At 41.7% G+C, this 20,423-nt stretch overlaps 1 protein-coding gene across 10 annotated transcripts in view; it reads left to right on the forward strand.

Moving 5' to 3' along the window:
- ppip5k1b (diphosphoinositol pentakisphosphate kinase 1b) overlaps positions 1-20,423 on the forward strand; it is an 83,575-nt gene that overhangs the window by 8,201 nt on the left and 54,951 nt on the right. For 9 of the 10 annotated variants that reach the window (XR_007571805.1, XM_050072592.1, XM_050072591.1 and 6 more), the window contains exons 2-8: positions 8,666-9,253; positions 12,053-12,248; positions 15,817-15,907; positions 16,599-16,684; positions 17,690-17,844; positions 19,594-19,695; positions 19,852-20,013. Coding sequence is in view for 9 of the 10 variants with exons in the window: in XM_050072592.1 (XP_049928549.1) it covers positions 9,077-9,253; positions 12,053-12,248; positions 15,817-15,907; positions 16,599-16,684; positions 17,690-17,844; positions 19,594-19,695; positions 19,852-20,013 (969 nt within the window). In the remaining variant the exon portion in view is untranslated. Of the gene's footprint in view, positions 1-4,239; positions 4,325-8,665; positions 9,254-12,052; positions 12,249-15,816; positions 15,908-16,598; positions 16,685-17,689; positions 17,845-19,593; positions 19,696-19,851; positions 20,014-20,423 lie in introns of those variants that run through there. The other variant, XM_050072593.1, reaches the window with a different exon arrangement.

The raw sequence follows: 20,423 nt of genomic DNA on the forward strand, positions 1-20,423 counted from the left end.
TGCTAACTTTTAAATGTGGTAGATATTTTAGTCACCTTATACGTTGAGTAATTAAGATACTATGCATTTATACTTCAGTTTAATAATGTGAATGTGACATAAAAGAATGTAGTATTTACAGTAATTCAGGATTTTTTTTTGTAGTTTGTGTTTTATCTGATACTCTTCAGAGTTCGAATCTTATCACTTAATGTGGTGGCATGGTGGTCCTGTTTCGACACTCGGGATGGGTACTCCTGTGTTTTTATGTTCTCATTTTTGCATGGTCTCCCCATGTCAGCTGGATACTCCAGCTTCCTCCCGCAGTCCAAAGACATGCAGATTAATTGATGACTCTAAATTGTCCGTAGGTGTGAATGTGAGTGTGAATGGTTGTCTGTCTCTATAGGCTCGTTTCCACCGCAGGAACTTCGGGGTAATTTTACAGGGCCGGGGCCATTGGTGCGTGTCTCCACCGCAGGAACCACCCCCGAAGGACAGAGTTACGGAACTTTTACAGGGGCTAAACAAGTCCCTGCCTCGGAGTAGGTACTCAGAACGGCCCCGAAAAACTCCTGGGTGGGGCTTGGGGTTTACTTGGTGCTGATTGGATATACTCAAGACGGGATGTGATGTCAACAGAAAGCGACAAAATAGCTGGCATTTTTAAAACTCAGCACGTCTTCTCCTCTCGTTCATAGCTTCCACCGCCATGTAAAAGCGAGAGACACGCCAGAAACCCAGCAACCACCTCAGCTCTTTCCATGTTGATAATCGTCTTTCTTATGTCTGCTTTCTTCTGCTTCGTACTTCTGCTTCTTCTTCTTTGTTGTTGTTCTTCTTTGTTTGTTTCTTTGCCGAGCCTCCCCGGTCAAAATGGTCACGCAACGATTACGTCACATCCAGAGCCCGGTAACTTTACAGGAACCTTCCTCCTACTCCGCCCTCTCAGTGGAGACACGGCGGTTGAGAGGGCCGAGCGAGAGGACGTTCCTGTAAAGTTCCTGCCCCCGAAATAGTACCAGGAACTTCTTCAGTGGAAACGGGCCTTATGTGTTAGGCCTGTGATAGTCTGGGGACCTGTCCAGGGTGTACCCTGCTTCTCGCCCAGTGTCAGCTGGGATAGGCTCCAGCCTCCCCACAACCCCTAACAGGATAAGCAGTTATGGAAAATGAATGAAAATGAATGAATTACTACCCTCAATTCCTGGTCTACATAATACCAGTAGTGATCCCTCAAAAATGAATCCAGCAAGTCAGTGCAAGACACCAGAACAACCTCAGTTTCCTTTTTGTTTTTAATTCAGGTTTATCTGGTTCCTCATCAGTCAAATCAATGTGCACACTCATTTGTGATGTTAACAGGTTAGTTGAACTTTTCACCCCACAGTCAAACAACTTAATTTGCTTTGCCATTGTCTCTAAAACGGATGTCGGTTCACACACGGGTTCACACAGCAATGAACAGTGGTGTCACGTGGAGTGCCTGGTTCTAGCTCTAGTTCTATTTAGATATCACTAATGCATCAAATGTAGCCTATTTATTTTGAGGATGCATGTTTGGTGTTTGCTGTCCCTATTTTTTATATGTTGTGATTAGTGATTGCCACTAACGGGAACCAAAGGACACGTATTGGTTGCCAATTTGTCAATATGGTTGCCAATGGCGACAAGCTTTATTGTTGAGCCCTGCACTTGTTTTCAGCAAAATATGTGTTTGAACACTCTCTTAATATTGTGTTTTTAGGACGTTTCTTGTTCAGCATTGTTCTGCAAACTCAGAAAACCCACAAAGGAAGTACAAACATGCTGCTCAGTTTCATTTTTATCAGGGATTTAAGTATCTTTTTGATCTCTGCGATGATGGCAAGCAGTGACAAGACTCGTGTACACACCATGGACACCTCCGAGACACAAGTAAGATGTTAGAGGAATTGATTTTCTGTGGAAAGTTTTGCTTCAGAGCACAGTATACCCGAAGGAAACTCTAGTAGCATGCAAGGTTGAATTCTCAGTGGTGTTGAGTCATGTGCAAACGAGGCCCTCCTGTCCTCAGAGCCAGGCATGACACCAGCTGAGCTCACTGCTGAAGGTTATTTTAATTAGTGAAGTCAGTTAATTCAATCTCTGGTTGGAATGAAATTGTGGATGATTTGATGGTGTTTTGCATGTGTTTCTAACCGTCATGCAGATTTTTTTATACCGTGCAATGTTGGCTTATCCTTCCACGAGAGTAAAGGTCATGTCCTTGGCCCAGCAAAGGCAGAACAAACTCAAGCTCTGCGCTGCTTTCTCACAGCAGGTATAGAGTTTTATTTCTGAGTTTATCTCTGTTAGTGTTCTTCGACCCCGGGCCAGCAAGAAGGGCTTCCACTTTGTTTAGTGCGGCCTGTCATCGCCTCAGAGGTTAGTAACGATGAGTTATCTTTGGGTAACATAGTTGGCCCACGGCACCCAACACCCGTGCCTTTGCTCCACCCTTCAGTTCTTGTATCACCCCCCGTGCAGGAGAGGACGCTGTTATTTCGGGGTACCAAGGTTAGGCCGGGTCAGGTGTGAGATTCGGTTATATGAGCGTATGTCCTGGCAGAAAATCCAGGACATACGACAACCATGTCTCGTCTTGAGCAGCTAAGCGGTGCCAGTGAAAGAATGTACCCTGTATGCGAGTGGAAGTGCCTTTAAATAAGTTCTTGCGAGACTGCGTGGAGCGCACAGTCGGCTTGTAGCCCGTCACTGAGAGGTGATATGATCCATCCATCTGTTTCTGGAGGCTTTTCCCCTCGAGTCAGCTGTTTGTTGTGGGTGGTGGGGTTAGGGTGGGGGTGGTGGTGTTTGAAGGGGGGGTGTTAGAGGATACTGACGAGGGACACATGAACTGGCTTTGGCTGTGTCTGTTTGTGGACATACCACAGTGGCAAGTTTCTTCTTCTAGCGTGGCTACATTTCACACCTTGCCTTTGGGCTTTGGCTCAGCTGCAGGGCAATGACATAACAGCTTTGTTTCTTTATTGTGTGGTATCGGGTCAGATAACCGATAAGCGGTGACTGTGCACACCCATAATACTGAAGCAGGAGGATTGCAAATGTTTGGTGACATTTGGCAAGTGTTAACTGTTGGACTTTTGGAAAGAGATGGCTAGAAAACTGCATCAGCATCTACAGTTTTGGTGAGTGTTGTGATTTTGCGGATGAGTGTTCAGTCAGGTCATCTTTTCTCTTGAAGTAGAATTGTTTAAGGAATTAAATGTTTGCACACAGGACAAATACACTTAGGCCTCGTTTATACGACAACAATTTCAACTGAAAATGGTAAACTGTAGTTGCGTTTTGGCCGATCGTTTACACGACAGCAGTATTTTGGGTGCCTGAAAATGCAACGTTTTGGAAACGGGTTCCAGGGTGCAACTTTTTGGAAACGGCAGCATCTCCGTTGTCATGTAAACTTGCAGTATGCAGTTCCTCTGAAAACGGAGACTTTTCGCACGTGCGCATTACGGTTCCAGTCACTAGGCATGCCGACCGTCACAACAACAATGCCGAGCTCTGTTTGTGCTGCTCACCCTGTTGATTTGAAGTGTAGATCTGTTACTGTAGCAACTCCACCTCGTCGTCCATCCAGACAAAGTTGTCTGTGCGTGCTTTCGCCATTGTGTCTTCTTTGTTTTGGTTTGTAATCACCGTGTTGTAGAGGAAGGCGCTTCAGTGCAGGCGCATGGCGTCATGCCGTGGTGTTGCTTTGCAAATTTACACTGCCACCCATTGGCCTGGCGTGCATACTACAGCGTTTCCAGTAGATTTTGCGGTTCTGTGTGAACGGGGATCGTTTCAATAACGTCATCATATAAACGCAGAAGTTTTTTAAAAGGTAAAGGACAGACTTTTCCGTTTTTAGAGAAACCGTTGTCGTCTAAACAGGGCCTAAGTTAGGTAGCTAAAACTAATGCAGTCTAACATAACAGTCCTCCAACAATTCCTTTTTTCAGAGAGTTTACATTGTTCAGTTTTTGTTTTAACTGTTTTAGAGAGTAGTAAACGTTACCTGTCAGCTGAAATCATGCCCATACACGTTTGTCAGGTAACGTGTATGGGCATGATTTCAGTTGTCAGGTAACGTTGCTACAACCTGTTACTAACCTAACCTGTTACACTGAGCGATAGGCCTACACTAGAAGGATGCAGTCGAAAACATAGCTAGATTATCATACCTTGTGTGTAACTAATTACGTGCCTTACCCTTATTGATCCCGTAGTTGATCCCAGAGTCTAGGAGCAGGAGCACGGATGCAAGATACATCCATGAGCAGGAGTCACTATGGATGCAGGGGTCACTTGCAGGTGCCAGGTGGGAGCTTCTCGCGAGATTTTGAAGTATCTCGTCTCCTCGTTAAGGAAAAAAATTACCCCGAAAAACAGGAAAAAATTACCATGAAAAACAGGGAAAAAATTACTCCGAAAAACAGAAAAAATTACTCAGAAAAACAGGGCTTTTTTATTTGTCAAGTGAATGCAATACGCTTCCGTAGATTATAATTGAAATTAGAAGTATGCATTCAAAGTTTGACATGCAGTCAATGTGTAGCAAATGCGCACTATATGATAACCGTCACTTTTCATGCCACAGTATACCTTTAAAAATTGATATAATGCTGCAACCCTAATTGCATATACTGAGAGGTGTTTAAGGGTGGCACGGTGATACAGTGATTAGCACTGTCACTTCACAGAGTTCCTGGTTTGAACCCACGGTGGGGGAGCCCTTCTGTGTGGAGTTTGTATGTTCACCGGGTTCTCCTGGTGCTCCGGCTTCCTCCCACAGTCCAAAGACATGCAGGTTAGGTTAATTGATGGCTCTATATTACCCGTAGGTGTGAGTGTGAGCATGAATGCTTGTCTATTTCTACAGTATGTGTCAGCCCTGTGATAGTCTGGCGACCTGTCCAGGGTGTACCCTGCCTCTCACCTAATGTCAGCTGGGATAGGCTGCAGCAGCATTATTATTTTGTCCACCCCATAAATATAATTGAGGCAAGGCTAAATATCAGAAACACCTCAATACAGCACCCAAAACTACATTCTCCAAAATTACTACAAAGTTGAAACAATGACTCTCTAAAACAAAAAACAAACTTTATGACCTTATGAATGTTGGATTTATTTTATAGCTATTTTTTAGACTGCCTTAGTTTTAACAAAATGTACCTAATAAACTGGCAACTGAGTGTAGCTTAAGTTATTGCTCCAAAGATTGAATTTTCTGATGTGCCAATTCTGCTTTTTTTTTAATTCTGCTTCTGGAGTTTGAATTTAGTAGTATGCATCAAATGCATTGTATGATACCTTACTGACTGGCTATAGTACTGGGTGTAATAGCTGTACAGTCCAGCACTACCAGGCATTCAAACTATAACACACCAAACACAGTTCTTCTACTGGTTGGGAACTGGAAAGCCAAATTAAAAGGACGGGCAGAAACTCCAATGTTTTTATTTGAGACTATCATCACAGTAAACTTTTACAACAAACCAGAGCTCTCTGTGTTCCACTTCCCACAATACCTCTGTGTAAAACTCTCAACAAGTGGAAATTCAAAAACAGTTACAGAAACACTTGGTGTTGCATCAGTTTATTGTGAAGCCGGCTGATGAGCAACAGCCACAAACTGTAAGAACAGCTAACTAACCCAGACAGAGGGAGGTGTAATAATACATTTAAATAATACATTTAAAATAATATCACATTGTAGGCGATATGTTTATGCACATTTTACTGTACACGCACTTCCACATTTTACTCTGCATCTTTATTTTTAACTGAGCCGTTATGCTGTTCTAAACTTTATATCTATTAAAATGCTTGTGTTTAACCCTAATCCATCAAAAGAGAGGAAAAATGAGCATTTGACCGCAAAATCATCCTTGAAAAACTGAATCTGAAAGTATGCAGTAAATCTAGGGTATGTATGTTTACAGCCTGGGGTTTGTGACTTTAAGGCCACAGAGCTGAATCTTGTACAGTTTGAGAGAATCTGTGCAGGGAAAATTAATGAATGAATGAGCAGCTCTTGATTTGATATTGATGTTTCAGATTAGACAAAGTAAACACATTAAAGTGTAAAAAATGTAGTTGTAATTTCATAATTATGATAGAATTGAAATCAAGACTGGATTCATCAGGAGTGTTTCATAAGTAGCTTCCTCTGAAAAGTGAAATGCAAACCCAGAGTAATGTGATCCACCTTAATGTACATACAGGACACAATAGAGAGACAGTCTGGCCCCTGTTGTCATGGCAACAACAAACAGCAGCAGGCTTACATGGAATAGACGATGATGTTGTTGTGTATAACAAAAGTGTTCAGTGGGCTGGGATGTGTTAGTGATGAGTGATACGTATGGATCATCTTACCTGGAGGTTTTGTGACCCAGATGAAAATGCTGAATTAAAGCCTTGGCACTGTGTTTATTAAAAGTTAGCTTGAAGTGAAATGTCGGATTGATTTACCTTTTACTCCAGCGCACTTGCAGGCTTAAAAATGAAAGTTATTTAGTTTTCTGCAGCCTAATAATGCTCTTAAATTTAAGAGCCTCAGAGGTTGGTGAGGAGTAGGTCCTAGAACAGAGATGGAGGTGATAAACACTCTCTGATCCATGTTAAGAAGTAATCACACAACAAACAGTACTTAATTATATCAATATATATAGCAAAAGCAGTATGTATGACTTAGAATGTGGTAGTTTTTACCTATTATAAAATAAATTTGATTTGATGTTGCAGCACTTTTTGCATTTATCAGAGAACAAATGACAAGAGCAAATCTGGTGATAATTTAAATGATAGATTATCAGTTGTATCTGTTTTCTGATCCTCCTGTACAAGCAGTATAAAAGGGTTGTTCTTACTCCAGTTTATGTTTCTTTTTGTTTTCATTTCAGCCAATGTCGTATTGCTCAATCTCTATTTGTACATTATGAATACATCAAAGGTTCAGGATGTGACATTCAGAGCATTTTTGAAGCAGGAAACAACTTTTGACGAGTAATGGTGTCCTGAGCAGACAGTGAAGTCTTGTGTGTGTTGTAAACCGAGCTTCTTTGCGGTTTGTTGTGGTGAGCCAGCCTGGCTGCACGTGTATGTTAGTGCATGTGCATATCCCACTGGCTAGCTTCTCTCCGCTGCTTTGCACTGTGCTCATACAGCGATTCCCCCTGGTATTGGGACAGCATTGTCGCGAAAACATAGCTCTCACCCTCTAGTATTCCCCTGGTTAACACCATTAGCTCTGTCAGCACTGTTGCTGTTGTTCAGCACTGTTTATTTAGTTAGCACCACTAGCCTCTGGCTCAGCCATCTCCATGTTGACAACTGTGTGCAGACAACTTATTTACTCTGAACTTCACACAGTGACCTTTTGAAATGCTGCTGCATAAATTTTAAATGTTATTGCTGATGGAGACATTCAACTTTTTTGAAAAGTTATAAGTACATATATTTTGCAGAATAACAATTAACTAAATGAAATGTAAGAATAGATAATATGGCAGATATAGAGTAGCATCTTGTCTCTGATTGGTTATTCCTGCTCTGAGCATACATGCGATTAATCATGTGAGATTTGCTCTTAAAGGTTACTCTTGCACGTCACTGTAAGTTGGAGTAAGTTGCTGTGATAAATGTGACTTATGCTCACTCTAAACTTTTTTTTGCCTGTGTTTCTTCATGTATCAGTTTGTCTCCTTATTTAGAGACAATTTAGATGCTTTTGCAGGTCCGTGAATGCAGCACAGGAAGACCTCTTCATGAGTTCTTTTTGCCTCAACAGCAGTTTGTGGAGTTTTGAGTCAAAGGTTGGATTATAATCAGTTGATCTGATAGAGTTGATCAGATAATTGAGAGGAGCAGCTGTTTGTGAGAGAGAGCAAACTTCAGACTGAGCACAATGAACGGTTCAGTTTTACTCTCATTATGTCTGCTGTTCTGTCTGTTCCCAGAGTACGCTCTTTGCTATGAGAGATTGGAGCAATGAATAACCAGATAGGAGATATATATTCCAACAGCCCAGCCCCACAAATAGAAAGTCAATATGTGGGAAACCCTGTCTGTAATGCTGATTAACCCTGAGAAGTTTCATCAAAAGGGGCCCTAAATTTCATGTCAAAGAAATGTCGTTTTGAGGACTTTTTCCTGGATCCTCGACATAAATTCACTACATTTTTAAAACCCAGTGCATTTTGAACTTATCTTTTGTGGTTATCTATTGATGCAAATACCAAGCATGTCTGTAACAACTATTTCACTCTGGATTAATAAACGTGTGACCTGCCATCATCCATAAATATTTCACTAGCATACCAGAAATTCTTTCTTGTGAAAATATTGGTTCATATATTAAGTAACATTTTTCTTGGGTGTTGCAATAACCTACTTTCCTTTGGAATCAATGAAGTTTTCTCCTATTGTGTGTCTGATGTTACAGCACTGACGTTTATTTCACAAACAGTGGATGAAGCAACACTGCAGAAACTAGTCCTGTGGTTATTCAGATGCAGCATGTTTATTGACGTTCCCTTGCACAGCTTAACTTGCTTATCCTGTCAACTTTTGCTTGTTTGTGTAAACAGTTTTCACCTAAAATAATAGTTTAAACTAGTTGCTCAACCAGTTTCACCTTTCTTTTTATTCCTAGGGCAAGAGAAATGGTGCACAGATGCTGACCGTGGAGTTTCCTGCGTGAAGAAGCGTCTCCACACTGGGTCATGTTGTCTGTCAGAGCCAGACCTCCTCTGTCCTGACACAGGGAGTTTTACAACCAGGATCTCGACTTTCTACCTCAGCACCACGTGGAGTCCACTCCCTCTGTTCTACCTCTTAGGACGTCCACTACTCTTTTTCTACCTCAACACACACTGTATGTGCACAGACACACGTAGGTGTTATCAGCCAGCTCAGAAACACCAACAGACTCTTCACTTTATCAGCAGGCTCTCAGGTGTCAGTCATCTAGTGACGGTGTAACACAGTGTCTTCCTGCTCTGCTGACATAATCACTAGCTGGGGAGGAGCCACACAAAGCAGCCATGTTTCAAAGGAGTTTGTGATGTACCGGACCTGCGACGGACCAAGACCAGGGGACGGACAGGGGCGGAGTGACAGAGACGTTCCTCAGTTTGTGATTGGCTGTGGGGATGACGAGTATGACATGGGCCAAATGGAGGCAGGCATGAGGAATGAGATGTGTCGAGAAGAAGAAATGGAGGACTATGAGGATGAGTCGGTGAGTGACAGGTGTTAATTCAGGTGAACAAACAGCTGTTGTGTAAGGTGTGCCTCGTAAAGAAAGACATAAAATCTAGTTCCACTTATGAATTAAAGTCTATACATGGTATGAATAATGGCTTAATAATCTAACTGTGAAGTTACAATGAAAACAGAGTTAATTTTGGAACAGAATGCCGAAGCTTTGGTCATTTCTGGGCAGTGGGACATCAACAAGAAATTTTAAGAGTTTTAGAGTTTTTTTATGGAGTGGAAAAAGAAATGGAGACGGAAATACACAAAGGCTGGCGTGAGAACGAGAGCAGATAAACAGCTTTAAGGCATCTGGTCTGTTGTTTAGTCCTGTAGCTATAAAAGGACTTTATGGTAGTGCTGTGTTAGTTGCTTGCTTGCATGCTATTATTTCCTCTCTTTGTCTCGGTGTTTGTCTCAGTGTTTTACCAGCTGAAGTTCTTATCTGAGTTACACTGAGTGAACAGGTAGCAGTTAAGTCCAATCTTTAGCAGTATCTTCAACCACTGTGGCACAGAAACAAAGACTCTCTTACTTAGTAAGGTAAGAATCAATACACAGAAAAACAACTCAGTGTCATGCTGTCTCAGCTGTCTATGCATGTGTAAAAGTTTTAGCCAGCTGATAAAATGATAGCCTTTACAAGTTTGTAGCAACAGTGACATTTGCAGGTTTCAATTAATGAAACGGCAATCTGATAATAAAAGAATCAATACACAGCTGTCATCATTTCCAAATACTGACAGACAGTAAACTACCGTCCTGTAATTGAATGGATCTAAAAGTCTGTAGCAACACTAGGGGCCCTGTGAGGCTGTAAAGCTCATTACACATCTAAAAAAGAACTGATGTTGTACATCCTCTAAGAACCATGATTATATATATACATTTGTGTAGCACAGCTGAAATTGGACTGAGGAAAGGCCATGCTGTCGGTGTTTCCTCTTTATAGTTAAGATATTTCACTCAGCTTGGCAGGCTCAGCTCTGCATTGTTTTATCAGTCAAAACCAGTGACTCTTATCTGTAGGGCTGTGGCCAACTGATGGGCCTCAGACTCCCATCTAGTGGGCTGTGGAGGTACTACCGATTTGTAAGATTAAATCAGAAATTAAATATTTTGGTAATTTACAAAGCTAGTTATTTTTATATAAAAGCACATAAATAGAAAACGATCCTTGCATAATTTCAAGGATCACTGGGGAGAGGGGAACATATTTTGCCTCTGTTAGCTAGCTAACATAAGCCCTTTATAAGTAGGAATTGTGCAAATTTGCAGGAAAGCCCAATCAGTCTTCTTTCAGGATTGGCAGTATAAAAACAAAATCGGGGAGTGCGGCAAAATGCTGCCTACCTACTTTTGTTCATACAGAATGCGCCTTTTTCGGGGCAATGGGGGGCGTGAGCAAGTAACAAAACGTGTAGCTCAGCATGTGACGTAAACAGTGACATACTCCGAGGGAAGCCACGGCTGATCAGTCCTTCGGCGATTCTCGCGTAAGTCGGCCCGTTCTTCACCGTTCCCGTCATTTGACGGTTAATGGCCTCTTTGTTTGCGAGGGCAAGGAGGGTGCGCAATTCTTTGTCTCCCCAGTTGCTCATCTTTACAGTGTCTGTCAGGTTTGTGTTTCCCTCTTGCTACTAGCTGCTCATTCCTGCTATCAGCTGTTTCCTGTTAGTCCACCGCCAGTGGCTCGCACGTGCGGCGTCATCAACAGCTCCTCCCACAAGTCATCAACAGCCCCTCCCGTTGCGGAAGGCCGCCTCGTTCTTTTTAAACCAAAAAAGGTTCTGCCAATACGTCTACCCTATGAGGCGGAAAATTGGGCACCTTGGATCAACTCGCCAATCCGGCTCTGTGTGTCTAAACGCTTGCAGCTTGCCGGCAAAACGGCCCAACATTCGCCGAAAATCTGTCAGTGTAAAAGGGGCTATTGCCTCAGATCCGTTTTTAAAATAGAAAAGTGATGTGGGAAACAACCCTGGGGTGGTAAAAGCATTCGTCATGTGTTGGGAAGCCAAAAAAATATTTTCTAAAGAATAGAGACAGGCCTAAGGCACAACAGGAAGTCACTACAGCTGTCAGTGGCATAATGCATACTTAAAGCCCATTTTTTTTCTCCTTTTTTTTGTCACGTCATGTTGTTTTTAAATCACTTATTTGGAAGGATAGTCCTTAGACTTTTTTAACAATTAAAAGAGGGCCTTACAAAAAGGTTGAAAACCAATGCTTTATGCCAGTGGTTCCCAACTGGTGATTCGCGGTCTAAAAGTGGGTCGTGGGTCCACTCTGAATGGACCACAAGTGACCTGCAAATGTGTCAAGTTTATAAAAAACCCCACTTTATTTTTAAGTACAGTGAATTTCCAGCACATAGCTTTTATTTTGAAGTGCTGTTTCCTGCTGTAGACTGAGTGACTAACAGACAGCTACTTGACAGAGACAGCAAACTAGCTCAAAGACATGTCCAAACGCAAACATGGCACCCAATATATTAAACTGTGTGGACCTTGAACTAATGACAAAGGAGAAATCTGGACCCTGTGGCTGGACCAGTTGGGAACCACTGGTCTAAACTGTACTTAGCATTCAACTCAAAGCACGTTATCATGCGTCATGCGTGTACTTACATTAGCATATTCAGATGTCTACAGTTTGATTATTACATGGATGTTACCAACTGTTGATGTTAACCACACTCACAGGAACAGTCCTGCTGTCTTTACATTCCCTATTACGCGCTGTTACAATGGTCCATTTTGGTCTTCCTCATACTCTCCTCCAGCCACCAGAGCGACAGATTGTGGTCGGCATATGTGCCATGATGAAGAAGTCCAAATCCAAGCCCATGACTCAGATCCTGGAGCGCCTTTGTAAGTTTGACTACATCAACATGGTCATCTTTCCAGAGGAGGTGATCCTGGAGGAACCTGTGGAGAAATGGCCCCTCTGCGACTGCCTCATTTCCTTCCACTCCAAAGGTAAAAAAAAATTACGAACAATTTAAAAACATCCTGTTGCATGAGGAGAAACAGTTACAGGGAGGTGGAAGGGAAATGGTCCAGGGGGTTGTGAGAATTTTTGTTGCCCCACCGGCAACACCAGCATAAACTGGTATAACTGTTTGTTTACTCGAACGTGTATAGAGTCAGCCATGTTTGGCTTATACGCCAGAGATATTGCTTTAAGCTGTTCACATGTACCCTTGTTCTCTTGCAGTTGCATTATGTTTTGCCATAAATAACAAAAATGCCTCAAAGGGATAGTTTGGATTTTTGAAGTGGGGTTTTTATGTTGTAACGATGCATAGTCATTGTATTACATACAGAGGATGTCGGTCAGCACGCCCCCAGTTTGGAGAAGCAGACAAGTTTGACACGGAAACTGAACAATGTACTTCTGTGGATAGGGGTCAGCAGCAAAATGTGTTTTAGTGACCCCAAAAAATCAACATCAGTATAAGTGTACAATATATTGAGAGTATTTTCAGCACTTAACCTTTCTGTCACACAGCACGTTTCAACAGGGAACCCGGCTTCAGTTCCCGATCTATGCTCTCGTCAAAGCCACCAGACTCCATTGACAAAAACAGTAATTTTAGTTGGCTGAACACAGGAGCTGCTGGTCTACCGCTACCTTGATCAGTTAGTTAGTTTGTGTTATTGTGGGATTTTGGTGAATCCGAATTAATCCTTTAAAATGCCAAGGTCACACTATAGCACAAACAGAATAACTGATCAAGGCAGCAGTAGACCAGCGGCTCCTGTGTTGAGCGACATTAAATCACTGTTTTTCCTCAATGGAATCGGGTGGATTTGAGGAAAGCGATGTAATGGCTTTATTTTTCTGTTGGAAATCAGTCTGACAGCAAGGTAAAGCAGTAAAAATATTCTGAGTAAAGCATACACTGAAACTGATATTGATCTTTTTTTGGGTGGGACTTTTTCAGTTGGCTAAAACTTGTTTTATTGCTGACACCTCCATAGCAGTACATTGCTTAGCTTCCATGTGTGCCGACTGACATCCACTGTATGTAATATACTATCTATGGATAAGTTCCCCATAAAACCCCACTTCAAAAATCTGAGCAATCCCTTTAATGTTTTAAACCCCAAATAACAGTGCACTAGAATACAGTTTAAAAAAGCTCCCTGATCTCCCGTTAGAGCTCAGATGGGGTTTAGTAAGTGGTCTCTAAAACTGGGAAGATTGATGGAAATAAAGAAACAATGCAACAGTAATAAATAAACAATCACTCCCTTTTTCTTTGACATCAGAGGCTTGTTTGCGTTGGCAGAGAGAAAAAACGGGAAATGAATGTTTCCCTGTTGCAGTAACGAGTTTTGTGTTCTCTTGAGAAATATCCGTACCTAAAAAGCCTCACCATAATTCAAAGAGTTTGCCAGGTTTGTGTCGGGCTGTCTGACAGCAACCGGCACCAGTTTATGGGAAAGAGAACCGTGGAATTAGAAACATCTATTTAAGGCTTGTAATTAATTTTATGACCACGTGTGGTTTACAAAGGCAGAGCTGAATGAAGAAGATCAATACTCTTCTTCATGTATATGTCCTCTGTCTTACGTGATAACCTTGAACACATGCTGCTGCACACTCACTTACATTAAGAGCTCAAACATTAGGATCAGTTTATATTCTTAAGCTGTGTTCATTTTTTAAAGTAGCCGAATATAAATGGAGTTTTCATTGTGTTATACAAACATTCATACACTTAAGTAATTTTTTCCATCTGACAACACTGATCTTTTTCCGTGGGTATTTAAGTTTATCACATGAAACCGTTTTTCCATTCTATTTTTAAAAGAATGAGTTTGGGATTGTTTCTCAGACCATGGGAACATAGTTTGAGTCCTGTGTTGCTGTTATTATTGGAAAGTAGAAACACTAATATTTCCTTAAAATATTTCCTGCAGACATTTATGTTGTTGGCCTCACTTGGCCCTGGGAATGTGCAATTGTTATGTATGACTGCCACTTTTGATGAATAATACATGTTAAATCCTTGACCAGTAATTACCTAAACCTACTCCACATATAGTTCTTCAAGCCTGACAAGAAAATTACTTGGTAATGACAGGAAACTTGTTCTTTCAATTTTCCATTAAAGTTTGTTGAATAAAAATGAGAGAACTCCCACACACTGTCTGGCTCACTGCTGGAATATTTATGAATTGACAACGTGTTGTAAAACGTTGTGAATTAATCAGGTTCATCTGACGAAGGTCCAACAGACCAAAGTGTAGTTCATTAGAAAATATGCCAGCAGTAAGTGTGCGAGAGTTTTCTCATTTTGATTCAGACTGTGCTTTCCTCTGACACACCTGCCACATGATCAGGTGTGATTTTGTTTAAAACTCTTTCAACCTATTGAATATTCTGTCGACTTCTCCTCCATCTTGATCACATTGACAATTGCTGCTCACAACCGCCCAGTTCCTCTTCTTCATAATGTTTCAAACAAACTGCTGGTGCAGATGCTGTGCTGGACTGTCATGGTGAAGAGGGAGCTGAGCCAGAAGGCAAAGCTTTCAATTTAGTGGTCCATCTATATCTCAACCCTCACCTATGGTCATGCGCTCTGGGTAGTGACCGAAAGAATGAGATCGCAGATACAAGCGGCCGAAATGAGTTTCCCCAGTGGGGTGTCTGGGCTCAGCCTTAGAGATAGGATGAGGAGCTCGGACATCCGGAGGGAGCTCGGAGTAGAGCCGCTGCTCCTTCGTGTGTAAAGGGGTCAGTTGAGGTGGTTCGGGCATCTGATCAGGATCCTCCTGGACGCCTCCTGTTAGAGGTGTTTCGGACACATCCAACTGGTAGGAGGCCCCGGGGTAGACCCAGGACATGCTGGAGGGATTATATATCTCATCTGGCCTGGGAACGCCTCGGGGTCCCCCAGGAGGAGCTGGAAAGAGTCGCTGGGGAGAGGGACATCTGGGGTGCTTTGCTTGGCCTGCTGCCCCTGGGACCTGGCCCTGGATAAGCGGATAAAAATGGATGATGCTGTTGCTGAAACCAGAAATTGTTTGCAAGTTGTTTTTTTTTGTCAGAGCTTCTCTAAAATCTGATCAAAAACCCTTATTGTGGTTCATTAAAATGACTGGGCTCCTAACAGAGTAAAGATGTTACACAGTTTAAAATCCATCATCTGGGCGGATCAATACATTTACAAACAACATATCAAGGGGAGAAAAACAAACAGGATTTGTGAGTGGTCATCACCTCTGTGTGCAGCAAGTATTTCTGCTCTGAAGATGGATGGTATGGAAGGTGATCACACTCCCAGCCCAACTATCTTCTGAATGTATACATGAGCCATTGAGAAATTGCTTTAACCACCTTCACCACCTTAAATATGCTAAACTGAATATTGGCTCAGTCACTTTCAGGCACAGCCAAAAGAGAATATTAAAACAGAAATTCATCTGCGTAAGAATCATTGTTACTTCAGTTGTTCGTAGATACTGGTCGAGTTTTGATTGATGAAGATGCTGTTTGGGCTGATGCAGTTTTTATGTGTGTGGCATTTTTCAGGTTTCCCTCTGGATAAAGCTGTGGAGTACACCAAGCTCAGGAATCCACTGCTCATCAATGACCTCAACATGCAGTATTTCATACAGGACAGGTACATATTGAGTAGACACACATAGGTTTTGATGGCTAACAACAAAATAACGGTCCCTAATAATATGGTGGCTACGCATACTATGAGTTTGACCAGGGTCAAGAAGTAGCCAGATTCATCAAGACTTTTACTGCTACCGCTGTCTGCCACGTGATGCTTGTCATAGTATCGTTCCCTTGAAAGTTTGCCTCCAAGGAATTACTTTGAAACTCAAGGATTTATTTAAGTATATTCTCTGAACAACATCAAAACAAAAAAGATGTACCTTCATCAAGAATATTCTTGTATCCCATTTCACTGTTTGCATACCAGTTAAACAAGCTTATCTCTGCCACACTTGGCAGTTGAGATGGGAATAATTTTCTACACTTCCTCATGCAAATCACAAAACTTCATTGATATTCACGGTCTCTTTATCTCTTGCCAAATTGCAGCAGCTGCATTCTTGTATGCAGCCAACTTGTTTGCACTTGCAATTTTCTTCCTCTTCCTGATCAGACCAGTAATGATAAGATGATAAGAATGAAAATGACACAATTGCCACTTTCACATACCTTTATATAAACCTTAATCCTGTTTTACTGCCCAACCCCAGTCACACACATACACACACATCAAAGCCACACTCACAGACTCACTTTCATTATCCTTTTTGGAGGTTATTTTACGATGGTATTTGATTCGCTGACAGGAGGGAAGTGTACCGGATCCTACTGGAAGAGGGCATTGACCTACCTCGTTATGCTGTGTTAAACCGAGACCCAGACAATCCCGAAGGTGAGTTCTTATTTTTTGCTTAAGAAGTTGGTATGTATAAATCAAGTTGCACCCTCTGGGGCTGAGAAATGAGCCAATGCGGAAGTGCCAAAAAAATGCAGTTCCTTGAATGGCCACTAGAGGCTGGCTCCAGAAGCAAGTCCGTCCTCATAGATCCCCATGTTGAAATGCCCAACTTTACAGCAGAAATAAACATGTTCACCACCTGGTATAAAAAACGGTTTTGGTCTCTATAGCTAAATTCAACATTTATGACAACTGCACAGGTAGTGAATGTTTTTTATAACTCACCCATTTACATTTGATTAAGGCTTAAAGCTACACGTAATTTAGGGTGGGGCTGTGAGGCGTTGCTACAGTCTTGAGTCAGATCACAGCTCCAACCTCTCGTCCAAATACAGTCACTCCTGGTTCCAAAAATACAAGATGGTGCTGGGTGAAATGCAGAATTTTAGGCTTTAAAATGGGAGTCCACAAACCAGTGGGGGACGTCATAGTGGCCACATCCATTATTTTATACAATTAATGGTATGGACCCCCTGATTTATGGTAACAAGTCAAAGTCATCAGTTCCATGAAAAATGTTTTTGATGATACATCTGTGATGTAACGTTACAATATGTTAGTATTTTGGCCATGTGTGTATTTGAAATTAAATAATGTATCTTAGTAGATGTCCTGGTTAAATAAAGGATGAATGAAGTACATAGAGATAATAAGTATTTGTCCTGTAGGTGGATATGAAAGGCACAGTGGTTGTTTCACTTGCTGTTGTAGTAAACATTCAGTGTTGCTGACTGAAATTGCTTATGATCGACAGCTGTCATTAGACAGTTAATGACAGCTAGTAGACAAAGGGTGAGTGGTCAATGGAGATTCTATTTGATTTCACATTTATTCAATTTCTAAACTTAATTGTGTATTTTCCTTGTGTGTAGCACCACAGTGGCTTTTTGTCTTTATTGTTTTAGTATGTGTTTTAAACTAAAGTCTTCTTTTGTGCAGAGTGTAACCTGGTGGAGGGAGAGGACCATGTTGAGGTGAATGGGGAGGTGTTCCCTAAACCCTTCGTGGAGAAACCTGTGAGTGCAGAGGACCACAATGTGTACATCTATTACCCAACGTCTGCTGGAGGAGGCAGCCAGAGACTCTTCAGAAAGGTAGAGGTCTCCCAAGAAACGCAGGGAAATAATTCAGTCATTGGCAGATGCTCTGATCCAGAGAAGAAGGCAGGAGTTCAGGAGGTTGCATAAGGTCTCACTGGTTTGCATTCATGGACAGTTATAAACCTAAAGGTCCAGTGTGTAGGATTTAATGACATTTAAAGGTGAGCTTGTAGATTGCAACCAACTTCAACTTCTCCCATGTGCCAAGTATGATCAACGTCAGTATGCGAATGGCCATATGTACAGCCAGTGTTTGGTTTGTCTGTTCTGGGCCACTGTCGAAACAACATGGCGGACTCCATGGACAAGGACTTGCTCTTTATGTAGAACTAAACGGCTCACTGTAAGGTAACAAAAACACAATGTTTCTTTCTTTTAGGTAATATATACTAGAGGTCGACCAATAGTGGATTTTTAATGGCCGATATAATAACGATTGTTTTGAGCAGGATAAAGCCGATAGTGGATTAATTGGCCAAACTGATGAATCGGTCAACCTGTAATATATGCTAGGGGTGTCCCCGACTAAGAATTTTCATAGTCGAATCTGATTTGACAGATTTTTATCTGGTTATCATTTTATCTTTATCTTTATTCCTTTCACTTCATCAAGCAGACGTGCTGCAGCCTCATTCGTGTCTTTAACAGGAGTCGTTTCTGACTCGTCAGAACTTGCCATTTCATTCACAAATAAACATCCGACTCGTCAGAACTTGCCATTTCATTCACAAATAAACATCCAAAAACATCATCAAAAGGTTTACAAACAGTTTTCCTTCTTTCTGACTTCAAGTTACTTCATTAATCAACTCAGGTTCATACAAGTTCATCCACACGGACCACGCGTCACCGCTCTCAACAACAAAAAGTAGCCAAATAAAAAATCAGAGTCTATCAAGAAAACAATCAGCGGTGAAATTCGTTTCAAGACACTTCAGGTAAACGAATAATCCTTCAAAAAAGTTTGATTTGAGAGCACATACCTCCTCCAAAGTGTTTGTTTATGCACTCCGCCACGCAAAGTATCCAAATAAAAAATCAAAATGCGCCCACACAGACGTTTTTTTGGTGGACATTATGAGCCAATAAGTTGCTAAAGAAACAAAAGAAATCACCGTAGGCCTCGATGCTGCTCTGATGGTCCTGCAGCGCACTCACTCACCTCAGCTTATTTGGATCGAGCAACTGGGTGATTTATTCATGCGTAGTAATGATTATGCCCACTGATTAAACGCACGCGTCATTTTCAATTTTTTATTATCGAAAAAATCAGACTTCTCCGAATCAAATCACCGAATTATCGACTATTCGGGGTCACCCCTAATATATGCTAATGAAAACTTCTGAATATTATATTTCATTTCTGCCAATATATCCCCCCAAATCCTACACACTGAACCTTTAATATGCTGAGCTACATAAAGATTAACTGTCCTGTCATGTCAATGAATGTTATTTTGATATGATGTTTCTCGCTTTGTAGAAAAATCCTTCAGTTTTTTGGGTTGTGACTCAGCGTTATTTGATGACTTACTAATAGAAAAAAATGTTGCACGCCTGCAGCAGGGTTCAACTTGTTAGCTTTTGGTAATAGGGCAGTCCAGCAGTACAGTGGAACATCAGAACTACTAGGAATCTGCTGAGATGAAATAAAGGCTGGGTAATGAGGTGAAATAAGAATTTTATTCATGGGTTTAGTGTCGAATGCCTATTAAATTCCCCCCCTTCCTCTCTTTTCTGTAGATAGGGAGCCGCAGCAGTGTGTACTCCCCAGAAAGCACCGTACGGAAGACGGGCTCCTACATCTATGAAGAGTTCATGCCCACAGATGGTACTGATGTCAAGGTACGGTACATGTTCACTCGGCCGGTGATGGAGGTGTTTTACCTGTTTGAATTCATTCATGCACCAGTAACTGCTGCTGAAATATATAAATCATGAGACACTTTCTGTGTTTGTGTGTTCTGCCTGTGTCTGTGTTATATGGTGTTGACATCGCAGGTTTACACCGTGGGTCCAGACTATGCCCACGCAGAGGCCCGGAAATCTCCTGCCCTGGACGGAAAGGTAGAGAGGGACAGCGAGGGAAAGGAGATCCGCTACCCTGTCATGCTGACTGCCATGGAGAAACTGGTGGCTCGCAAGGTCTGCCTGGCCTTCAAGGTAAACTTAAATTGTCATACACAGGATGAAGTGAAGAGTAGTGTGCAGAAAAACAAAGAAATGGGTTTGAAATTTTCAGGAAATCTGCTGTTATTTTTGAAAACTGCATTATTTATGCGCTTGTGGCCTCCTCTTGTCCTTTTTTTATTGCTGCCCAAGCCATTAGTGGTCAGAAACTCCACTGGGTACCTCTTTGTGTGCAGTAATATATTTGTAGCTAACATAAACATTGCATCAACTCGTGTTTAGCTGCATGAAACAGTGAGACCTTGTGCTATCGGCTCATTAAACCCATTTTAGAGCAAGGCGGGAACATCCTTAAACCAATTACTGTAAACACAGACAGTTGTAGACATATTTAATTGTTTGACTTGCAAACTAAATGCAAAAGTACACAAAAGTACTTGGTG

The sequence above is a fragment of the Epinephelus moara genome, chromosome 20 (genome assembly GCF_006386435.1).
Source record: "Epinephelus moara isolate mb chromosome 20, YSFRI_EMoa_1.0, whole genome shotgun sequence".
Lineage (NCBI taxonomy): Eukaryota > Metazoa > Chordata > Actinopteri > Perciformes > Serranidae > Epinephelus > Epinephelus moara.